The sequence below is a fragment of the Nannobrachium achirus genome, assembly GCF_963921795.1.
Source record: "Nannobrachium achirus genome assembly, chromosome: 1".
In the NCBI taxonomy this organism is placed as follows: Eukaryota; Metazoa; Chordata; class Actinopteri; order Myctophiformes; family Myctophidae; genus Nannobrachium; species Nannobrachium achirus.
Window position 1 is genome coordinate 50,699,543 of NC_137810.1, and position 18,420 is coordinate 50,717,962.

Sequence of the window (18,420 nt, forward strand, 5' to 3'; positions counted from 1 at the left end):
TACAAGGAATCTAGCGCTGCCAGAGATTAGCTGTTCACAGACTTACTTGACTTTCACATTTTTATGTGAGTATGTGACAGACTCACCCCTTCACTATGTGACAGAGACTCTCCAGGTTCCTCTTCTTCCCATTCTTCATCACTCTCCACCTCATAGTCCAACAGGGTCTGTGGTGGAATGGACACTGGTATTAAGCAACATGTGTCATCTTTAATGACCTCTATACGTAAGTGACTTTTATACAATTTGGCCATAGTAATGTATGCATCTTTATCATCATGTATTGTAAATATTTAAATAGCAAGAGGATAGGAGTGGCGGTTTTCTATGTACTGTATGCATTCAGTGTTTACCACGTGAATAGAAAACACAAATGTAATGCTACAATGTGAGAGAAGAGGTATAATTGTTAACCATTTAAATTAAGGCTATCCATTTGACACACAAACAATCTGTTAACGTGTTTTTTCTTTTAAATATTTTGGGGGGTATTTATCTGTTTTTATATGATAGTGTAGAATAAACTGACAGGAAACGGGGAGAGAAATGGGAAGTGACACGCAGAAAAGGTCGTAGGGATCGGGATTCTAACCCACGACACGCTGTCAGGCTAGATTAGCAGCCTAGTTGCCCCTACGTCTATGCCAGCCATCCGGTATATGTGATATATAAATGTCCATTTTGTGAAGGTGCTGACAAACATGCAACTTTGGCTTGTCCAGCCTTACCTTGTCCTGTCTGAGCGGGCAACGAGGCGAGATAAAAGCGCTCTTCTTGCTCCAGGTGCCCCAGTAGGCTGGTCTGTAGTTCTCATGGAACTTTAGCAGCTTCATGGGGCCGTAGTGTGTACGATCCGGAACACCCTCAGAGTTAGTTCCCTCTTCCACCACCATACAATTGCTGGGAAGAAGGAAAAAGAAGAACATAAGCAACTAGCTAATTGCAATGCTCCTCTCCTTCTAGCTTATGGGATGTAGCGGAACTAGCCCAATCATGATTCGTGTCTAGGATCAGAGTGATGGAAACAGACAAGCAAGCGTGTGAATGACTCTTTAGATTAGGCAAGATCCAGCCCGACCATCTCTTTCTCTAGTGAGGTGGAAACTGATATGCAGAGATAGGTCTTTTTCAATTTAGGATTCTCCTAGAGCAGGGGTTCTCAAACCTTTTGATCTCACAACCCCATATTATTAGCGAACTTGCAACCCCATCAACTATCAATCTGTTAACCGTTTTAGTGCCAGCCCCTAGAGGGCGCCAAAGAATGCCAGGGTTTGTCCCATAGGCGAGCGTATTAGCATCCGGGGACTCACGTTGCAGTGACGCGCGTGCTCACGTTCGTGCACGTCATGGAAAGGTCCCGGATGAAAATGGCTACAGAATAGCTATTAGCATTTTGTCATTTAAAAGATCATTTTTAGGCGATTTCGCCGTAAATAAACCTCGCGCCACATCCCTAAAAACACAATCCAGAGATATGGGCCTCCAAAGATGTGGTTTTTCATTGGATTCGGCGGCGATTCGCGGCAACGTTCGCGGCTAACGGCCGGCCGGGGGGCTCCCGGATTTCGATCACTGGCTTGAAAATTTAGGCCCAGGCTTCAGAAGGCCTCGGATCATTTTATTCATTTCATTAAAAAAGCCGAACATGTTCGGGATAGGCACACTGGACTACGTTCCGGAAGCGGCGCTGAACATTCAGTGAACATTGGGGGGCTCAAAAATGTATTTTAAACCATTTTTAATGGAATATATCGTCAGACCATGTAAAATGGCTAGCTGGCTAGCGTAGGACGAGCCAGGACCACCCACGACTCTACAAGCAGCTCAGGGTAAGTCAATTAATAAAAAAAAAATTGTATTGGATTGAAATAAAGCCGAACATGTTCGGGATAGGCACAGAATGAGTTACGTTTGGGGCATACGATGGACAATAGGAATATTTTTGCTTATCTCCCAACTCTACTTGTCATGCCAGTCTCACCTGAGATTTCTCCGTCTGCGTTTGGTTGGTCCGAGCCTGCTGGGTTTTTTCCTGAGCCATTCCCCAAGTCCATTCAGGTCCTCGCCGGGTTTTGACAGGTACCGGTCTAGTTCCTCCAGAACGGAGTCTTCACACTGGACCCGGCACAAAGGTGCCAGGAACATGTTGTCCTTGAGCTCAAACGGAGCAAACTTCCCACAGGCAGCTGCCAGGGTCTTATAGAGAAGAGCACAGAAATGGTTGGAGTGGTTTCATTTTGTGCTAATGGAAAGGTTCTGCACTGGTCTGGTGAACAACGTAAAGATGAACAACAATTTGACCGATTGACTATGCAACACTGGTGAGGGATGGTCGTATATCGACAAGTTTGTGCTAGGAAAAAAATAAACACAAAAAAGCAACACAGCGGAATTTACTTTACAATACATAGTGCAAGGTCTGTGGAAGCCCATCTATTGTTGAACAGAAAATCAAGTTAACGACGGTGGAACATTAATTATATTTAAATGATGTGAGATCTACCTTTGGAGCCTGCTGAGTCTTGGGTTTCTGTAGAAACCGCGTAATCGCTGCATTCTCAGCTTTTGCACGCTAGAAGAACACAAATACAACACATATTTATTAGCGTGTTTTACACGTACCATAACAAATCTGACTTGTAACCACATTGACGCAGTTCTGTCTAAACTCACATCTTTCTGCTCTTTCAACCGTTTCTCCTCTTCTTTCAGTCTCTTCTCCTCCTCTTTCTTCCGCTTCTCTTCAAGTTTAGCCCTGAGGTTAAGTTTGAGAAATACATTTACCACAACAAATACATATCTGCATTCAGAATGTATGCCAAAATCACAAAGAGCACAGAGCTGTGGCTGATTATGACTCACTCTTGCTTTGATTTCCGTTGCTCCTCTTTAGCTTTTAGCCTCTCTGCCTTTTCCTTTTCCTCCTTTTCTTTTTTCTCACGTTTCTCCCGCTCATCTTTTTCCCTTTTCTCACGCTTTTCCTTTTCTCGCTCTTCTTTCAGCTTGCGAGCCTCCTCTTTCTTCTTCTCTTTTGCAGCCTTAGCCTCCTCCCGCTCGCGTTCTTTCTCCTGACGCTGGCGATTTCTCTCCTCCTGTTCTTGTGGGCTCTGTGGATTCACAAATTAGAATCCAGTCATTTCCCCATCAGTGTTCAGTTACAGATTCATATCAGTTGAATGCGTGGCATACCGTGTGAAAACGTGCAAGGAATATAATAAGAACTAGCTAATTGCACAAACTCTCCATACAAGCGTTTGTGCAATTAGCTAGCTATTAGGGCAAGTAAACAAGTAATAACTTACCTTTAGTGAGCGTCTGTTCGCCTTCTTCTGGTCAGCTGGTATCTTGGGAGTGGTCTTTGGATCCTATTATGAAGGAAAGGGAAAAGAAGCAGACAATTATTCCATAATGGTGTCAATAGGGATGGGACGATAATCACATTATCGTCGTGATAAAAAAAAAACACTCATGATAATCGTATCATGGAGATGTAAATTTATCGTGAAATTGTCCTCCGCCATGCATTGGGAGTTGGGAACAATTCACCTTTTATTTGCCGAGCAGCATATCTGGTACCATTTAAACCCTCTATAATAAAACTGTAAACATTGTACTTTTTTCCCCCCCCACTCTCAACCAAACATTTACTATCTACAAGCTCACAACGCGGCACAGCACATTGTGAGCTTGTAGATCTCTAATTCTTTTGGCAAACGTTCCGCCCCAGGGGGAATATTTTGATTATCGCGATAAATCGTAAATTACTATTATTTTGATCACAATAACCGCAACATGAAAAGTTCATATCGTCCCATCCCTAGGTGGCGTTTGCTTCATTGATGCTAATAAACAGATAGAGCTTTGATAAGAGCTTTGATAAGACCATACTGCAGCAATGAATTTGTTAAGATCACTTATATATGATATGAAGTGTGCTCCATTTCAGTTTTATGTGGAAATATGTCCTTACAAATCCGGGTGTTCTTATTTGCATTTCATTTACTGCTGTTTTGTGTCACGATACCCACACATAATTACTTTTTTTCGACCCCTCAAAAATGAGGTTTATGTTTCACCGTGAATAAAAGCATCAACCTGTATGAATGAGGCATCATCAAATTAAGAGTTTGGTGTGACATATTTGCAGATGCATTCTTTCAAATTCTAGTGTGTAAGAAATAACCTTGGGTGAGCCAATTTTCCTAGTGTGTAAAGGATATATTTTTCTAGTAGTATGTAAACAGGATATATTTATTTTGGTAATCAGTAGTCTGAATGAGAAGGGAGATAGACCTCCAACCTCCACCTCCAACCACTACAGATGTGCTAGTTATTGTACAGTATTAAAATATCTGTCATAAAAATCTGTTAAAATAGCGTTGCACGGCACCCATGAGTAGAGAGAATTCAGCTCCTTTTTTTTCAGCTAAGGTGGGGTGTCGTGTTCCATCACAGACTTACTGTAGGTGAATTAATGCTGTTAGTCTTTGCCTGTTCTGGTGAGCTCTCAGCAGCAGACAGAGAGCTGACAGAGGAGGGAGACAACATGGACGCGTTCCCCAGACTGGACACGTCAGCCTTTACAGACTCCTCATCCTGCTCCTCTTCGTCACTTTCATCACTTTCATCAGATCCCTGCGTGGTGTCTAGCAGAGAGGCAGACTCCGTCTCCTCTTCAACATCTGCCTCCTCTTCTACCTCTTCATCCTGTTCTGGTTCTTTTGTCACTTTGCAGTCTGAAGCTCCTCTCCTTGTTGGAGTATGACTTTTGCTACTGGGTTTCTCGGTGGAGGCAGGTTTGTCTTTAATTGGATGTCGGTCTTTTGCGGGGAGGCAGGAGGAGGCAGACACGGGCGTGGCAGGGAGTTTTATGGGAGATGTGAGATCCACAACTGCAGGAGCTGGGCGACCTCGTCGCATGAAGCCATCGAGGGGTCCACGGCCGTTGACCAGTGCGGGTCCGTGGCGCACAGGGAGCAGGGAGGGCTCCGCCTCGTTCTCCCCATCGGAGACCCCCGATTCGGGGCAGGGAGCAGCAGGGCGGGCCCTTTTCTGCTCCTGGCTCTCCTTCGGTTCAGGGTTCAGCCGCTTGAACGGGAGACGAGCTGTGAGCAGAGTACAGGAGGAAACACAGTGACCATCTGTAACTTTGATGATGGAGAGGGCCACTATATTTCCACAATCTCTCCAGAGGGCCACATTGCATACTGTATTCTGTCGGGCAGAAACCTCCTATCTCTGTATTCACAGTTTCACACAAAAGTAAACAATTAAATAAAAGTTACAAGCTAAAGCTTGTAGATCTGCTATTTATTTGTTTTAATTATTTTTTGACATTTTTTAATTGGAATCCTAAATATATATTTTTTATCCACATGCATTTAATTATACTTATGTAAACTTTATGAACTTAAATACAAATACATTTGACATAAAAGAAGACAATAAAAAGTTAGTCATTAAGCTACTAATATAGACTGAATTAATTATAATATGGGTCATGTTTGGAATTGTGACAGGTAATATCAGTATTCCGATATTAACCTGCAGGCCTCCGGGGCGCCAGTTGTATAATCTACCACAACACACAGATCGAGATAATAAGCACTCTTTGTGGAGTCAGCCTGCCCTTTCTCAGGTTCAGTTTCAATTATTTTCAAAAAACAATTTGTGAGCCTGTGCAGAGTTTAACATGAAAACAAGTTTTGATCTGATCGAGAATGTGCGAAATGATAATGAACCTCACTTTCCGGTTGTTAGTCATCCACTCGCCATTGTACCCGTCATATTTGGATGGTTTCAGTGGGTTAAGTATCTTTTGTTTTGTTAAATAGACTACTAGCCAAAACTGTTGTTGTGAGAGACAGCTTGAGATTCGACTGAAAGTGGTTGTTCTGCAGATAGATAAATAATGGTTGTGAATAATATCTATAAAATTAAATTATTATGAATTAGTTTTTGTACAGACTGGTGTCGCAGACCACCAGCTAATGGTGCGTTGTGCGTAGACCACCAAATGGTCCAGGGTAACAGACCCCACGCTGAGAACTCCTGCTATAGATGTCTGGGTCATAGAGCTATAACCATGTTGTTCAGGAAAAGGTTGATAAAATAAATGGAACTGAATCATATTTAAATCTCATATCTCAAAAGTAATTTGAATAAATGTGAGTTAGTTAATGCAAGTTAGGCACAATAAAGAATGTGTCTTGTGCAGTCTAACAACTACCATTTAGCTACATAGCCTATACGGTATTTCTATGACCAATTGTAATGGATGACAATTTTATCATGCAATAGCAGATGATGCAACAAAATATATACCAAGGAGTATCTCCATACTGTGTCAAATATGTCAAGAGCAGATAAAACACAGTAAATGGTTGAGGAATGTAGGAAAATACAAAGATTTATCCAATACTACACGCAATAACAAATTGTTGGTGCACTACAGAACCTTCGATTAGCACCATACCAATTTAGTATGGCCAGACTTGTGGTTTGAACATAACAATAACAATCCCTCTAATCTAGATTGATACAATACATTGCAAAAATTGCGGCCAGGCGAAAGTGTTAAGACATAATTTTTCCATACCTTGAACAAGAGTCTTCTTACTGGATTTACAGTCAGCACCTGAATATGGATAGAACACAAGATTATACTTTGTACCAAATGATCCTCAAAATGTGTGTGATTCAACATAAAGAGACAGCTGCAGTAAAGTTGAAGCTTTTTGTGGTTATTCAGTTAATTAACTATAATGCAGCTTTTGTTTTGATTGTGTGTATTTGGCAATGTTAACTCCTACACTTAATATCCTCAAGAAAGATCCTGGCAACTTGACTTGGCTTTATATAAATACAATCTAATATAAGCGTTGTGATCACATTGTTATGTTTCGTTGCTAAAGCATTGGATCTAAAAATTGGGGTCCGGGGAACCCCAGGGGTCCTTGAGTGAGTTATAGGGGGTTCCCAGCTAAATGATAGTTAGGAACCAAATGGACCCTTATGGGTATGTAACTCAGAGAATGCACAAATGGCACCAAATGGACCCACACACTCTCTTGAGTTAAATTAACATTTATGTTACTACATTGGGGTCTCAGAGATAGAAATGCCATTAAATGGGGGTCCGTAGCCTAAAATGCATGTCAAACTAGGGGTCCTTGAAATTAAAATGGTTGGTAATCACGGCTAGAGCCGTAAAAATCTTCTCTTATGGGGGTCCCTGGCATATGTTTTCAAATGGGGGTCCGCGGGCTTATAAGAGTCAATGTTGGGAGTCCTTGACATGAAAACGTTGGAGACGCACTGTGCTAAAAGGACTCGGTTTTGTTCGCCAGGCACGGTTGGTGAACTTTTTAAGCACACTGTTTGGTTTGCTCAGCCTCTCCCGCCATTCAGTGTGTGCCAGTGGGTCGGTAGCGGTGCACGCACCAGGCCCGGCTGTGTGTCCGTCCGCAGCACACACACCGTGGTGCTGTCAAGAGAAAGCTGACCAACCTTCCAACAACGACAACACAAGTCCGGCAACTCGCAATTAAAGACATCCTTAAATATGCTGGGAGTTTATAGATTCACTGACTAAACCACTGAAAATCGAGTGTTGCGTTAGAGCAATGTTTGAGGACAAAACAGATTTGATTTGAGATGTTCACAAACACATACTGCGACGTTAGCTTGTCTGCTAGCAGCATAGCATGATACCAACCATACAGTGAACTAGTGGTGGTAGCTAACTAACCAGAACCACATAGTTAACAATAATGATAAACGTTACTGTTGCAAAATATGTGTATGTGCAATGAGACTATCAACGCTACTCAAGTTTATGCTGTGTTAAACCGCTAGTTTGTTACACGAAGACGTTGTAATAAGACAGCAGGACAATAGTAAAGTTGGCGAATAAAACTAGCTATAAGAACTCCCGAGTTAACAATATGAATAACACTTAAGTTAAAGTTTACATTTATAGTTGACAATTATAATATAAACAAGTAAGAAAACGTAGCTGAACATGAACGACAAGTCAAACAAGGGGGACAAAATGACGAGAAGTCACTTCACAAAACGTGACAGTTCAGACTGGGACTTTTGTTTGTCTTCACGCTGCAGACAAAACGCAACACTACCAAAAATTACAATGTTTTTAGACTATTATTATCAGAGCTGATGGTGGACGCATCATCATCATCATCATAGCATGTTAGCCCAGAGTGGATTCAAGGGACTTTGTGGGTTCCTTTAGGGGGGTCCAAGTTGAACCATACACGTCTGTGACTCTCAACAGTGTACAAAATGGAACCAAATGAACCCACTAGGTTCCATTTGTACACTGTCAGAGTTAAGGGGTGGAAGACATTGAAATGTTAAAAGTTTGAGAAACACTGTGTGTTAGCCTTTGGGTTAGCACCGGCAGCTAACAACGCTCACCTCTCCTGCGTGGGGTGGTGGAGGCCATGCCGTTCAGGGTCTGCGTCTCCGCCGCCAACATCACCACCACTGCCCGAGGCTTTCCCTAGGCTTAGGCCCGCTGCGTCGAGACCCGGACAAAACAAAAACACCACAACAAACAAGAGTCCTGACGTCCCGTCACCCCCCAAAATGACGACCCTGGTTATTGCCCGAGATATGTGTGTGTCCTTTCTATTGTGATTTTGTGTCAATAGGTGAAGAAAAGCCTTGGTTTTGTTCCCTCCACATCTCCCCTGGATTCCTCCTCCTCCGCTCGGCTGCCTGCCTCCAGAATCCTCGGCTCGCGCTCCTCACTCAGAATTGGCGGGAGTGCTTCGTGTTCCAACGGGAGCTGCCGCCGATTGGTCGGAGTAAATCCCGCGAGACTGAGAAGAGGGGTCGATTTGTGAGTCGTTCGCGCGGCGGTGTCGCGCGCTGGGAAGGAGAGCTCATATCCAGTGGTGTAACTGTAAAGTAACTATTTTGAGGTATTTAGTACTTTACTGGGGTATTTCAGATTTCTAATACTTCTACTTCTACTGCAACTGCACTACATCTTGGATCAAAATAGTGTACTTTTTACGCCACTACAATAGTTAGGCGTTAGGCCTACTAATTACTTCTATACTTTCTAGATTTTGATTATTATTATTACAAAACACATACAATATACCACTTCAATGTTCAGTCCTACATGCATTTTGGCCATTTGAAAATAGCCGATCTACAAGCTCACACTGATGCGAAGCATTGTGAGCTTGTAGATCTGCTATTTTCAAAATATTTCAAAATAACCCTAACCCTAACCTCACTAAAACTAATGATGTGAGGTGGGGAATATAGAGAGGGGAACATAGGGTGGTCCCCGGATATAATATGTACACCACAATCACATACATGCGGATTTTGAGTAAACTGAGCCGAGGCTGGTTTCATAATAAACTGTAGGTTCATCCCACCTCCTCACCATCTGGAAGGGAAGATCGATCTTTGTCACGCATTTCCTATGACTCTCTGGGATCTGTAGTTCCACGACCAGTCGAACGTGTTGAAACGACGAGGCGTGGAACTACAAGCGCAGCTATCTTTTTCACGGGACCTGGGGGTGCTTCGGCGCATCCTGTCTGAATAAAGTGACCAACTTCTATTGGCGCTGACCGGCGACAAGGTAAGGAGAGAATATGTCTACTGTCATTTCTACAAGTCTACACGGTTTGTGTTAATATGGAAAGCGGGACGTTACACTTAATAACAGTGTGTCCGATAAAGATAGACAATTTAACGTGACGTTTGGGTTAGGGTTGGACTAGAAGACTATAGACTAGACAGGGACGCTGGCTAGCGGGGCTCATCATGATTCCATTCTAACGTTAGCCTTGGCTAACGTTGCTGATTTCATGATAACTAACGTCACGTTACTATTTAAAAACACGGCCAAAGCCAACCTGAAAGCACTGAGCGGTTGCTGTAAATTAAATGCAACGCCAGAGAATAATAGGATATGTCTGTCATTGGAGTCTGTCTGTATCACTCCCAACTAAACATAACATAACGGGGTGCAGACATGTTGCTGGGGGCTCACTATTTTCAGTTGATAAACCAACATCACACAAGTAGCCACTAGCCAGCCGCACACATTGAAATGTGAAGCCTTCTGATCCGTCTCCCACACCATTTCACTGCGGTGTGTAAAATAATAAATGAACAAAACATAACAAGAAAAATAAAACCAAAAACAAGGAGTAATTTCTAAAGTTTGCTAGCGCCTGGTTTTCCATATAGCTAGCTGATTTGGCCAATTCAGTCATGTATTGTGGAGTGTTGGTGTAGAGGTATAGAGTTAAGCCATATTAGTTATTTTGCCCTCATGGTTATGGGTTTTAAAACGTACTGATGTGTAAATATCTGTATTCCTTTACAGGAAAGAAGACATCTATAGGACTTCAAAATGGGAGGTTGGTCTCTAAATAGTTAGGAAATTAATTAGCATCACATGTTTCAGTCTGCATGTAGGTTTACTGTGTGGTTAAATAATATTGATAGCTTGCTTAGAGAAAATACCACTGTAGTGCACAATCACAATATTTCCTATGCATCCTTCCATCTGTCATTTAATGTTACATTTTCCACTGCTTTCTTCTCTCCAAGCTGTTTGCATCCTTCCTAGCTGCAAATTGCAACAGGGTTGCAATACCTCCCATAGGCAGCCAATGCATCAAAACAGTTTTTTTTGCTATCTGATTGAATTAAACGTCATCAAACTCACCAATATTGGGCTGTATGGAAAGCTTGAATTATCCTCTTTCTATCTGCAAAATGTTTGTTTCATAGAAAGTCCACCGTAGACATGTTATAATAAGCTACTTTCTGTCAAGAAATTCAGTTCAGGTGATTATTTTAAGTATTGAGGTTTGGAACCACTTGTGGGAATCACTGTGGTCTTGTGTACCACCTGTTTCTAAATGTCACATAGACACACACACACACACACACACACACACACACACACACACACAGTCTCACACACACACACACACACACACGTAATATATACACACACACACACACATGCAAGCTGCTCCAAGCCATCGCTCGCACATACTGTACATGTGCATTTCCAAATCCATTTCTCATCTACTATTATTCATTATTAATATCTATCTCTCTATATTTCTATCTATCTCTCTCTGTCTCTATTGATAGATCCATGTACTGTATCTATCTATCCGTGCCTCTCTATAGTATATTAATTATTATTATTACTATTGTTATTGTTATGATTTGTAGGATCTCTCTCTCTCTCTCTCTTTAATGAAACAAACACTTTGATGCATTGGCTGCCTATGGGAGGTATTGCAACCCTAGATTCAACATATTACAAAAAAATGCGGCTACATCCTTTCTGTGAATTATGAGGAAGTCATACTAGCCGTTTTTTGGTTGCTATGTTGAAATACCAACGATTTGCAAACAAACTGTATGGAAAGCTTGAACTAGAAAGATGCAATTCTGGGAAATTGCAAGTGTGGTATGTCTGAGGAAGTCATACTAGCCGTGTTTTGGTTGCTATGTTGAAACTAGAGTTGAACTTGCGATACCAACGATTTGCAAACAAACTGTATGGAAAGCTTGATCTAGAAATATGCAATTCTGGGAAATTGCAAGTGTGGTTGCCCTGACGCTAGTCACAAAGAATCCACTGGAAAAAGAAAATCTGCTTTGTTAGCTTTTTTAATTTAAAGTGAGAATGCTCGCCTCAAAACACGCTCACCCTAATCTATTTCCGCCGACTGCTCGGTGGGGCGTTTTGTTGTACTTATTTGACTGAGGATAAGGTTAGAAATACGTTTAACTGTGTTTTTGCCGCTTGGCTGCAAGTATTTTTGGACCTGCATGAAAAAAAAGTATCATGACATCATTTGAATAGATTCTAATCACGTTCCAAGATAATTCTTTCACTAAATCAGGGGTCGGCAACCCAAAATGTTGAAAGAGCCATATTGGACCAAAAAAAACCAAAACAAATCTGTCTGGAGCCGCAAAAAATTATAAAAGCCTTATATATCGTCGTTGTTGGGTAGAAACCTTGTACGTCCAAAACTTCGTTTTGTATTTATCATTTACAAAAATGAACTAAACTAGTGAAAACAGCCGATCTACAAGCACACAACGCCTCGCGGTGCGAGGCGTTGTGTGCTTGTAGATCAGCTGTTTTCACTACTTTTGTGCGTCAGTCTTGTATGATGAAGCAGGGCTTTAGGCCTACTTTAGACAGTGAAGATAAAAAAATCGTTGAAACAAAAAATACATTTTTCCCCCCATCTTTTTCCATTTTCATACATTTTTGAAAAAGCTCCAGGGAGCCACTAGGGCGGCGCTAAAGAGCCGCATGCGGCTCTAGAGCCGCGGGTTGCTGACCCCCGCACTAAATGATACTTTGCTTCCTGTCTTAGAGCGGGTGAATAACTTCCCTCCCCTGCCGGCGTTCCTGAGAATTAAACCTTGTTTCTACCACAACATTGAAGAGGAAATTCCTGCTCCACACACGCAGTTGGTGCGCAAAGTCTACATCCTTTGGATGAGTACGTTTCCTCTCATTCATTTTCCGGCTTTGATTTATCTGTGTGATATATCGGGGAAGAATATTCTTATAGCTGTTCATTTCCGCCCTTTCCTCCATTCTAGAGCCTCATGTAATTTAGTAGGGCCACACAAACAAAAGAAGTAGGTAGTTGTCAAACATGTGGTATACACACATCTATAAGTAATCTCTATGCTCATCATGCATTGTCTGTATGTTAATGATGTTGTTAATGATAACTATATGCTAATGATAACACACTTGTACGTCAAATAGCGAAACTATACAAATGTTTGCCTATTATGACATTTCTAAAATCTCATAATATTTGAGACATAAAGACATAGGGTTCATGTCGTTAAATGGCCCAACCATATGCTTTAACAAACCTAGTTGCATTGCATCTCTGTTCTACAAAACGTGGTGGTGGTACTTTGCAATGGCACTGAGTCAGGCTCTGAAGTTCCACTTCTTGGTTGAATGCCTTAAGTTGAGATGATGATGATGATGATGATGAATTAATTACTTATAGGTTTCTTCTCTTTGTCCTGTATTTCAAATGTGCTTTTTGCATGAGTTCTCTAAGCTTTATTCTTTGTGATGGTGGAGGAAATGTCATTCTAATTTGTATTTATTTAGCCTATGTTAACAGAAACAAAATATTGTATACATTTTGGATAATACTGAAATCCTTTGGGTCAGTGAGTCAGCGACAGGGATTGCAGTACACCTAGGGAATTGACAGTGACTAAAGTGGAGCGAAAATGGAAAAATGAACAGTGTCCCTTGTGCTTTTCCCCTACAGTGTATTCAGGCACACTGTGCATGAATGTGATCTCATGCATTGCCTGGTGGGCTGGTGGTGGAAGTGCCATCAACTTTGGCTATTCACTGCTCTGGGTCATTCTGTTCAGCCCCTGTAGTTACACCTGCTGGTTCAGACCTCTCTACAAGGCTTTCAGGTGAGCTCCACATGCACAAATATCAGTTTAGACATTGAGAGAAGGAATAAGGTTTGGGGATTGAGAACCAGGGTTAGTAGTTCAGTGGCTTGTAGTTATGGTGTGTGGCTCAGCCCAGCTGTGCCAACAGGCACATTACACGCTTTGCCATGATTCTGTGATGAGTTGCCCTCTTGTCTTATTGGGAGTGCATTGGAAGAAGTATCTCATAATGCAGCCCTGACGGTATAATAGTACTAGAAATGGACAGAAAACCTCTTTCCCAGAGGCCACTTGTTTCATCATCTGTGCCTGCACTCACCTTACTTGAGTCGAAGGCTTTGCTTGCTTCTCTGTGGCTGGAGTACGTCATGCATAGTTGTCAGTCTGCTCTGCAAGCTGAGCCAAATTCAGAGTGTGGGAAGAAGCAAGATTACATTTGGCACTTCCATGACACATATAATTACTTTAATTGTCTGACATGTCTCGTTCCTTTTTTCCTTTCTTCTCTCTGTCTTCTCCCTCTTTCTTTCTCTTCTCAGGGCTGATAGTTCTTTCAACTTCATGACATTTTTCTTCATCTTCTTCCTTCAGTGTGTGTTCGCACTCATACAGACTATAGGCATCCCTGGTTGGGGAGTTTGGTGAGTAGAAGCTCCCCTAAAAGCTGTATTTAAATATCTACAATTGGATTTTTATTCTAGTCACATTTATTAAGCATATTGCTACTGGGGTTAGAAACTTGTGGTCAGGTCAAGCCATCAAGGCATAGCAGAATGTTTTTGTCATATATTGTCCACTCCTATTTAGTTGTTGCCTTAGAACAAAAGAGTCAGTAGCACACTACAATTACTAACCTGAGTGTTGGAATAATGGGTGAATAATGGGCTGTGCAGATGGTTGTAGGTCCTCTTCTTCTTCTTCTTAACATCCAATCAGGTTCTCTGATAGGGACATAACATCCTGTGGGTTGCTAAATCCGTTCCATCATATACTGAACCGATATCCCTGCACACTCATTAAGCACATAACAACATTCAAAGTTAATTATCATGCAAGAGGATTTTTTTGTTTTATATGTGATCACGTTTTTTTTTTTATTATTATTATTTTATACCTGCTACTTGACCTCTGGACTGTTTGTATTTTATTACCCTTTTCTTAATGATTTACTGTAGTTACACCAATGTCTTCAGTCATGTAATGTTGTCAGGGGCGTCACAAGGGGACTGAGTTACTAGGGCCCAAGGTGGAGGGGCCTTAATTATTTTATACTTTAGCTATTGAAAAATAGCAGATATACAAGCTCACAGTGCGGCACTTGGTGCTGCATGCCAGCTTGTAGATCTGCTATTTTTGAAAAGTCGTGAAAATGCATGCAAATCTTTGAATATATGTCTTTTTTTAGAAAATTTGTAACTCAAACTTTGCTTCTGGGGGGTCCCTGGAACTAAATATTTTGAGATGGGGGTCAAGGATTTGAAATATTCAAAGAAATTTCACAGTTTTTCAAAAAATAGCAGATCTTCAAGCTTGCCCGCTGTGAGCTTGTAGATCTGCTATTTTTCAATAGTTAAAGCACAAAATAATTTGTTCCCAGTTCCCCCTATGAAGAGCATTCATGGGGGGCCCACAGTGAATCCTTGTACCCAGGGCTCAGAATTTGGTGCGACGCCCCTGATCACCACAGTCATCTTCACATACTGTAAACAGTTATTTGCCACGCCAGTTTCTTCACGTCACTGCTTCACGCCTTCGTAATAAGAAACGGTGGGTTTTCATGTGTAATCCAGTTCATTAATAATGTCATAATACTAACCTATACTACCCCCACTGCACTCCGAAGCGGCTGGATGGCGACAGTGTTGTTTTTCAGCACCAACGTGGGCTCCGCTATTGTGATGCTTATCACTACTCTCCTCCTTACTGGGGTGACTGTATTAATGGGACTGGTCCTGCTCAGGGTGAGTCTAGCACGCATAATATATACCATATATACAGTATAGTACACTGTAAAATCCTGAGTGTTCATTTAGTGCAGGGGTCTTCAACAGGGGGTCCCCCAAATCTTTTTGTGATAGAAACTTTTTTCTCCTTTTTTATATTAACTACTTGAACCCTAGTGTCCATAATCTGGGAACTTTTGCCAAAAATAGCCGATCTACAAGCTCACAACGGCGTTGTGAGCTTGTAGTTTGGCTATTTTTGGCAAAGAGGTTTGGTGTAAAGGGAAAAAAGAGCAGACTGAAAGGTCAAGTTTATGAAGTATTGACAGTTCAAGTGGTTAAATATCTGAAAACACAAATTGACAATCCAAAATACACTGATGATTGTGCTGTCAAACGATGAAACTATGGAATCTCTGAAACGGTTGTGGGGGTCTCTGCTTCATCTCGGTCGCAACTAAGGGGTCCTTGGTCTGAAAACGTTGAAGACCCCTGATTTAGTGTGAATTACAAACCAATGAATTAACACAGGACTTTACTGTGTATTTACAGTAGTATTAGTATATATACACATGCACACAGAAAAGTGCACAATCACTTGCATGCATGCATTCTATCCATCGAGCAAATTGCATGAACACAGACACGCAGTCACACTCAGGAATGACTTAAACTCTGTCTCTGATGACGTGCGTGTGTGATCATCATACACACCCAAAGACACGTCCACGCCCAATATACACACATCCATGTCGTCTACTCTTTACCCACCAGGTCCACAGACTGTACCGTGGTGGCGGTGGGAGTTTTGAGCACGCCAAGGAGGAGTGGAGCAGTGGGCTGTGGAAGAGCGCCCCCGTGAGAGAAGTAGGATTCAATGCTGTTGCACAAACAGCCCAAGGCCCGACTCTACCCCAGTACCCCGCAGCAGTGCCAAGCTATCCTGACAACAGCCACTGGTGATACCTGAAACAACCACTAGAGGGAGACAGCGAGCTGGCCAATTTTGTGGCACACAAGGAAGCTGAACAGTTCATTTGTACACTAGAATCATTTAAAGGTGACAAAGTGCATTGTGGGAGTTTTTGTTTTTTATTTTTTAAGAGCGAGTAATATTAAGAGAGGTTTAATGTGAGAGCTTCATCAGTTAAGCTCATTCAAGGCCTTAGCGTTTGGGTATTCAAGTTCACTTAAGAAGATTATCCATTCCATAGCACCTAATGTTTACATTTTAGCCTATAAAAGTCAATTTGATCCTTTCAATTTTACAAGAGGTGCAGAAAGATATATTATAATATTATGCAAATCAGGAATTTATTTAGGAAGGTGTTCTATTTTGTAAATACATAGATTGAAACCTTACTGCAAAGAGTACTGAAAATGGCTTTGTGCGCTACTATGTGAAAGGTGTGTGCCTTATGGACCTTTTACAGAACAGGGTTGTTTTATTTCCTGTCGGATCTGCATGAACAATACTATAGTGCGCTGAAGACCAGGGCTTTTCTTTTTGCAAGAAGGAGCATTTATAAACTGCACGATTAATCCAGATCATTATTTTCTATGTATTCTGTACATAGAGGCACCGCAGTTTGCGTTTGATACATTTTGCCTGATGCTTGTCCGCTGTAGCTTTTTAGCTATCTTTTTCTTAAAATACGCCTTAATATTGCGTGCAGATTTTGCATGTGAAATATGTCTTGCTTGGCTCTTGCCTTAACAATACTACTATACTGTTCAGTGTAACTGGGCCATACCAATGAAGCCAATGTGCTACGTTTCAAAAGCAGATGCTCTGTAATAGCTTTCCTTTTCTATATGTATTAACGTGCCAAAACCCATGCTTATTTTCATCACTTTAGCTCTTGACGAATTTCACACTAAAAATGTTTTGTTTTTCCTTAGTGTGTTTTTCACACGGTGCACTGACAGTCTCTTGTTTCAAAGCTACAATGTTTGCTGTTTAGAGGTCAGTGCCCTACCATGGAAAAACCTTTCATTTCTCTTTGGATGTCAGGTTGCCCCTGGATAAACTGGAGAGTAATGCTTTGTGACTGACCATTGGTGCTGCTGGCCAATAGTCATTTTTGTAGGAGTTATTGTTGAACTGACCTTATGTAAACACTTCTTAAACCACACTAGAGCAACCTAAATGGCCAAGTTAAACTCATGAGACATTATGGACTTTTGGCACATGGAATTGTTGAACTGACCTTATGTAAACACTTCTTAAACCACACTAGAGCAACCTAAATGGCCAAGTTAAACTCATGAGACATTATGGACTTTTGGCACATGGAATAGTCTTCAACTATAATCTTACTAATTGTGTAAATGTATCACTGGCTCACTTAAATGCAGTCTGACTAATGCTGATTCCTGATCGAATCAAATTAACTGACCCCAAGTGGAAACCAGTTAGTTACTTCTTTGTGTATAGCGTTTGAGCCAGACAAAGAAACACCACTTTTCATTGAGGTTGGTTCTGTAATGTAATCGAAGGCTACATGCTTGTATGTGTAGACACTAACTGGAAGAGAGGTGCCTGCCACTTAGTTGAAAGAGCTTTTTATTTTTTTATTTTATTGTGATTTAAAGTGTCCTTCTCTGTGGATGACTGCCAATAACTATTTTGGATTTATTTTTATTTTCACCGTTTCTGTTACGATTTGATAAGTGACAGTTGATGAGATGCCAAACATTTCAGTAAACATTCTTGTTCACCCTTTTGAGCGTGTGACTTACTTGAATTGTGGGGAAAGGAATGTTATATAGCACAGTATTGGTTCATAATTGGAAATAAATCCACAAGATTATAGTAAAATTGAGTCATGTATTTGATGAAAATGAACTCAAGGAGGCACCATTTTTACAGTCCATATTACTAACCAGTCAGGCATTTATAGCCACAAGTTAATCACATTCACACAGGGACTATTTTGCTCTTTTACATGACAATTTATTTGTCCATCAAACATGGTGATTGGTTATT

General features: G+C 41.3%; 2 protein-coding genes across 2 annotated transcripts in view; one reads left to right on the forward strand and one right to left on the reverse strand.

Annotated features, from left to right (window-relative positions):
* Window positions 1-8,741, reverse strand: part of chaf1a (chromatin assembly factor 1, subunit A (p150)) — a 22,294-nt gene extending 13,553 nt beyond the window's left edge. The window contains exons 1-10 of the mRNA XM_080728104.1: window positions 8,443-8,741; window positions 6,602-6,640; window positions 4,465-5,108; window positions 3,306-3,368; window positions 2,866-3,110; window positions 2,677-2,758; window positions 2,507-2,575; window positions 1,985-2,199; window positions 729-900; window positions 87-167 (exon numbers count right to left, since the gene is read on the reverse strand). Of these exons, the coding sequence (XP_080584230.1) occupies window positions 87-167; window positions 729-900; window positions 1,985-2,199; window positions 2,507-2,575; window positions 2,677-2,758; window positions 2,866-3,110; window positions 3,306-3,368; window positions 4,465-5,108; window positions 6,602-6,640; window positions 8,443-8,503 (1,671 nt within the window). The 5' untranslated portion in view covers window positions 8,504-8,741. The remainder of the gene's footprint in view (window positions 1-86; window positions 168-728; window positions 901-1,984; window positions 2,200-2,506; window positions 2,576-2,676; window positions 2,759-2,865; window positions 3,111-3,305; window positions 3,369-4,464; window positions 5,109-6,601; window positions 6,641-8,442) is intronic.
* Window positions 8,742-9,538: 797 nt separating this feature from the next.
* On the forward strand, window positions 9,539-18,150 carry scamp4 (secretory carrier membrane protein 4). The gene is made up of 7 exons (XM_080729588.1): window positions 9,539-9,631; window positions 10,385-10,418; window positions 12,417-12,545; window positions 13,350-13,506; window positions 14,028-14,129; window positions 15,332-15,449; window positions 16,206-18,150. The coding sequence occupies exons 2-7, from the start codon at window positions 10,412-10,414 to the stop codon at window positions 16,392-16,394; spliced, it is 702 nt and encodes a 233-aa protein (XP_080585714.1). The 5' UTR covers window positions 9,539-9,631; window positions 10,385-10,411; the 3' UTR covers window positions 16,395-18,150.
* Window positions 18,151-18,420: the final 270 nt, after the last annotated feature.

Excerpts from the sequence above, each read along its gene's own strand:
- scamp4 (XM_080729588.1), top strand. Across the intron at positions 12,546-13,349 it reads AGTCTACATCCTTTGGATGA|TGTATTCAGGCACACTGTGC; the intron begins GTACGTTTCCTC and ends TTTCCCCTACAG. Across the intron at positions 13,507-14,027 it reads CCTCTCTACAAGGCTTTCAG|GGCTGATAGTTCTTTCAACT; the intron begins GTGAGCTCCACA and ends TTCTCTTCTCAG.